Source organism: Fukomys damarensis, unplaced genomic scaffold (assembly GCF_012274545.1).
Source record: "Fukomys damarensis isolate Sample0158 unplaced genomic scaffold, DMR_v1.0_HiC HiC_scaffold_32, whole genome shotgun sequence".
NCBI classification, from domain to species: Eukaryota; Metazoa; Chordata; class Mammalia; order Rodentia; family Bathyergidae; genus Fukomys; species Fukomys damarensis.
The window spans coordinates 37,047,769-37,053,488 of record NW_022900944.1 but is presented as its reverse complement, the minus strand read 5'-3'; the positions used below and the strand labels follow the sequence as shown (position 1 = coordinate 37,053,488).

Genomic DNA, 5,720 nt, shown 5'->3' with positions numbered 1-5,720 from the left:
CCAGGACCTCCTGATCCACCCCTTCCTAAAAAGGTCTTTGTTCTTTCCATGTACACTTGCTATGTGACCTGCTTCCGCACTGGATCAATATTACCTAATCAGCTACACTTGTAATCTCACTGGTTGATTATAGTTTTGATCCACACTGTAGCCACCTTGTGATTTTGCTCTATAAAACTTCCTCTGAGAAGTGGGGTCTGTGGCAACCACTTTCAAGTCCCCTCCTGTCTCTCAGGAGCGCTCTCTCTCTCTCTCTCTCTCTCTCTCTCTTAATAAATTCTTCCTACTCTTAACCTCTGTTGTTCCATAGAGTTCATTCTTCTATTTTGGGGAACACAAGCTCGGGGTATTGGACATCTAGTAGGTTGGGAGTTACTACTTCTGCTACATCGCCCTGACAGCTGGTGTGTTAATCCAGCTTTTGCACGTTAGCCTCCACCTTTTTTTTTTTTTCCAGTTTCAGTAACTATTAGCATTTTAGGGTTGCAATTATTAAGAAGGTTCCCCTTTAGAAGAATGTGCTGATGGCCAGTGGCCCCTTGCCTCACCCTGCCTTTGGTGAGGGGTGGTAGCAGTGCCATTTTGGAGAGGGCTGCTTTCATCAGACAGCCATTTGAGAGTTCTGGTGAATAGTGGTGCTAAAGTGATCTTATAGCAGGGCTCAGAGCTGTTCTGCGCAGGTCATATATCTGTAGGGCCCCTTCAGATGCAGGTTCTGACTCAACAGGTCTAGGGTGGGGCCTGAGGGCCTGCCTTCCTAAAATTCCCCAGTGATGTGCAGGGCCCATGGGCCGCTCAGATAGTGAGGAGGCTAGGGCTTCAGAGCCCCTGGTATCAGCTTGCTTCTGCAGCAGCAGGGACAGCAGCACCAGGAAGTGGTTACAAAGGCAAATTTGCCAGCCCCACCCAAACCTTCTACATCAGACCCTCTGAGAGGAGGGCTCAGCGTCTGGGTTTTAGCAAGTCCTCCAAGAAATTATGATGTATACTAAAACTAGAAACTACTGATACAGATGCACTGTATTTGCCAGTCTTAATGTTTATTTTAGCATCCTCTCAGATTACTGGTGTGTGCAGTTTTTGCTCACTTAACCATTGGAAAATCTGTCTTGTTCTTTGTCTTTACACCTACTTCAGGTGTCTTCACACCTATTTTAGGTGTCTTCAGTGGTTATAAAAATGAATTGTTTATTAAGTGTAGGTCTGAATTTACAAGCACCCTGGAAAGATCTTAATTTCGTATGAGCTGTGTAGAGTGCATACTGGCCTAACGGTTGTGGGAGATACAAAAAAGTAGAAGAGTCCTCACCTGTGAACACCTCTAATAGGTACCAGAGTTTATGAAAAGACAAATAGCTGGGCCATACTCCCACAATTTCTAACTCAGTAGGTGCTGGGTGGGGCCTGAATTTGCATCTTTAATCAGTTCCTAGGTGCTGCCCCTGGTGGTCCAGGGACCATTTTGGAGATCAACTCTACAGCATTCCCAAGTGGCCATCTGCTTTCATGCCTCCTCCCTCTCTTGCAGGAGTGCTGTAGGGAATGAGAAGGGGGACAGGAAGTAGAGGTGGGGGACAGGAAGTAGAGGCGGGGGACCCTCAGTCAAAGGTGTGTGATTATAGGAGTAAAGCTACTCCAGGGCCAGTCTTCAGCCATCTTTATTTCAACACTTGGCACTGCCAGGTAAGTGGTCCTTGGAATATACACCGTGAGACCCAAAGAAAGAGGCAGCCATGGAGCCAGGACTCTGGGCTGCATCAGGTACCCCAGGGCAGAGCTTCTGCAGTGGTGCTCAGGAAAGGTACTGACCTACCTGGTCACCCTTTATGTGCACACAAAATAGCTGCAGTTTCAACACATCAAACTGGGACACGGTCCTTCCCCTGGGTGGGCTTTCTGACTCGGCTGTAACACAAATGGCTGGGTGTGTGTTTGCTCTGTAGCCCTGGCTCTCCAACTCTGCAGTAGGAGTAATCTGGATAAAGAGATGCCTATGTCCCTCCCCAAATTAATTAAATTGGAACTTGGGGAGGAGTGGATTCTGGGTGAGAATTAAGTGAGATGATGTGCAGATGGTGGGTGATCACTGCTCTCCAGTCAACTGCAGTGCCCAGGGGAGGGCACTGGGGGCTGGGTCTCTATCAGTCACCAGTGAGACCTTTCTGCAGCCAACAGAGATTAGATTTAGAGGCTAATGGTATATAAAAATCAAAGAGAAAAGACAATGAGAGAATCTCTTGGTTGCCCTAATGTTATCTGTTCATTGCTTTGAAAATAGTTATTTCTTTGGCTTTTATATAAAAATATCACATCAAAATAGTCTCATATCTAAGGGCCCTTTAGATTTTAAGACGAAATTGCAGTGCCTTGGTGCTAGGCCCTGCCAAGTGTGGTGTGGAGAAGATCACGAGTGTGATAACTGCATCTTTTTGTTAAAAGTGGGGTTCATTACGGTGTGCTTGAGCTATGCCAAATATCAAGACATAAAATTCAGGCACTTTCAAGGATTGGATTATGCCAGATAAAGATCTCTTGTGTGTAGCTATAATGCTTAACAGAAAATAAAATATTTTATAGTTGTTTTAAGAACATATAATATAGAAATAACTGCCCCTATAATTAAGTGAAGGGTATAATACGGTCCCTTTAGAATTCCTACTTTCTTCTGTGTTCTTTATCAGGCCAGAATGATGCATGACTTTTGGTTGGTGCAGGTGACCCTGCTTGTCACTAAGGGGTGATGCCCTTCAGGTAATAAATCCATTTAATTCCCGCCTCACTGCCTTCATGGGTTGGGCAGGTCACAGTCAGCTTGGTGGTGATGGGAGTTTTGGTGCTGGATGGGTTTCCTTCAAAGGAGACTGTGATGTTGTTGACCTTCTTGGGCCGCACAGAGTCTGCAGCCCGGACAGTGAAGGCTGGGTTATCCACAATGAAGGAGAAGCTGGCCGTGTAAAGGAAGATATTCTTGAAGGGGATGACTATGTTGTACCCAGCTCGGATCAGGTAGGGGCCCTGGGGCTTGGGGGGTAGAGCCATTCCGAAGAGGGGGAAGATGTATTCCCCACCTAGAAGCGACGTTAGGGTCAGGATGCCCTTGGTCTCACCCAGGTGGCTGGGCTCGAAGAAGACTTCCACGCTGACTTCAGTGCCTCCCTGAGCTCCCGGGGGTGCGCTGATGACTCTTTCTGTGTGGAAGTCTGGACAGTCTATCTGAAAGGGAAATGAACAAATTCAGCTCACAGAATGACTCTAAGGAGCATCCCAGGAGTCTGAAGGTCACCCCAACCTCTTCAGTCTTAGACAACAAGCTGGGCAGGCTATCACAATAAGCTGGGCTAGGTCCCTATCACCCTTAGAGCTCAGTCCCTTGCTGAGTAGGCATTACTCAGTATTTTCCCTACTCTGCTACCAAGAAATGGAGGCAGAGATGTTAGTCACGCGCCCTAAGACATGTAGCTAGGTCATGTTGTAAAATATGGCCACTCCCCCATATCTGGTTCTTCCTTTCTTATCATACAAAGGGAAGATGGGACATTCTGGCTTCTTGGGGGTGGGGGTGGCTACTTGTGGGCAGCGAGTTTTGAGCAGAAGTGAAAGACGTCACTTCCACCCTAGAGCATATAAAATTGCCTAAGTCCTGTCAGTGTCTTTTCACTCTCCCGAGTCTATAACTGGACACATTTGAGATGGTGGTCGCTTTTCACCTGGATCTCCAAGTGACTCTTAAGTAGAGTTCTCTGTAGACTTGGTTCTTTTAAGCTACTGAGATCTCAGGTTGCTCCTGCAGCATGACCAAGCCTCTGTGGACCAATACAATTGATCAAGAACCCACGCCTCTTGATTACAACCACAGACTCCTGGTTTTGGCTAGGCTCACGACCACCCAGTGTAAAGGCTACTTTTCCTAGCTCCCCTTGGGATGAGTGTGGCCCCATGAAGCTCTGTTGCATGGAATATTAATGTCATGAGGTATGCAACTCTCACTCTTTCTTCTTGTAGCTGTCTGGAGGGCTGATGTGGACCAAAGTTAACTCTCTGCAGAGCATGGAGTATCAGGACAGAAGGCAGTCACAGAGCTGCCATTCTGACTCATACTGAGAATGCCTAGGGACTGTTATTTGTAAGAGGAATAAGCTTTATTTTGCTGTTACTTTGGCTTCCTGCTGGCCAGAAAGAGGACTCAGCAGGTGCAGTGCTCCACCTGGTGCTAATCCGCCTCCGCCTCCAGGATTGTGAGTGGAAAAACTCTCTATTCATTATAAATTACCCAGTCTGTGGTATTAATTTATAACAATGGAAAAGGGACTAAGGTGGAGGTATTATCTCCATTTGTAGCACAGAGTGCTTAAGTAAATTATTCCTACAAAAAGTTGTTGATAAAGCCAGGATTCAAATCCGTGTCTATGATTCCACATTCTCCACTTGTGACCAGAAACTGACACTGTCTTGCTTTATTGATTTTGAGCCTGATGCAGGAAGCAATACCCACCCCACCCCAGTTTAATGAGATAAAGGCTGTAAAGGAGGAAGAACTCAGGCCTGAGTTTGTGTCTAGCTGGGAGTTTCCAGGCTCTATTCAGGTGTCTAAGGCAGGGCTCATTATGACAGAGAAGCGGCTGGTTTTCTCTGTGCCTCAGTGCCTTTCTCCCATCATCATTATTATTTTTTTGGTACTGGGGATCGAACTCAGGTCTTTGAGCTTGTGAGGAAGGCAGTGGAACCGCTGAGCTAAATCCCTGGCCCCTTCCCATTATTTTTGAGCCCAGACTTTTCTGCAAAAGAAGGGCCTGCTCACCCTGGAGAAGTACTCTGTCTTCTGCCGTGTATAATTGATGAACTTTGCAAAGATGCTTTGGCTGCTGCCAAGAACAGTCTGGAAGTGGATGGGCTTTTCAGGAGGTGCTGGCACAGCCTTCAGATTGAGTTCATACTGGTAGTAACCCAAATCACTGTTGTACAAAGTTAGTCTCCCTAAGGTTTCACCAGCTTTCAGGGGCTGGAATTCAAATGAGAAGGTGCCCTGGAAGAGAACATAGAGCTTCTTCTGTGTTGGAATCAGACCCATCCCCTGCCCCCCAGGGACCTGCCCAAGGCCTCATAGCAGGTTAATGGCAGAGATGGTGCTTCACATCCGGGTGTGGTGCCACACAGCTGTAATTGGAGAACTCTGGGAGGCTGAGGCAGAAGGATCACAAGTCCACACCTAGCCTGCGCAATTTAGTGAGACCTTGTCTCAAAACAAAAAATAAAAAAGGCCGGGGTTAGCGTTCAGCGCAAAGGCTCTGCCTGATTCAATTCCCAGTATTGCAACAAACAAACACAACAAGCTCTGTCCTGTGTACTTTTTTTCTTCCTTGCAGTCTCTCTTTCTCTTAGATCTCTCATGCTCGGTGAAGCAAGCTACCATGCTGAAGATCCACTTGGTAAGGATCTGAGGCATTTAGTCAATAGCTGGCAAGGAACGGGGTCTCTCCAGTAACCATATGCATGGGTTCAAAAGCAGATTATGGAGCCCAGGTTGCCCAGGGATGATGAGAGTCCTGAATGTCCTACTGATTCTTCCTCTTCAGAGACCTAGGGCCAAAACCACCCAGGCAAGGCCTGCTCTTGGATTCCTGATCCTCAGAATTGTGCAGACAGCAAATGTTTGCTGTTAACTTGTTAAGTTTTGGGGTAATTTGTTATAGATTGACAGATTACTAATATAACTAATATAT

General features: G+C 46.7%; 1 protein-coding gene across 1 annotated transcript in view; it reads right to left on the bottom strand.

The window, feature by feature from the left end:
• Positions 1–1,031: 1,031 nt before the first annotated feature.
• The window catches only part of Hydin (HYDIN axonemal central pair apparatus protein), a 365,508-nt gene continuing 360,819 nt past the window's right edge, over positions 1,032–5,720 (bottom strand). Inside the window, exons 85-86 of the mRNA XM_010644442.3 lie at positions 4,799–5,023; positions 1,032–3,213 (exon numbers count right to left, since the gene is read on the bottom strand). Coding sequence (XP_010642744.1) covers positions 2,731–3,213; positions 4,799–5,023 — 708 coding nt within the window. The 3' untranslated portion in view covers positions 1,032–2,730. The remainder of the gene's footprint in view (positions 3,214–4,798; positions 5,024–5,720) is intronic.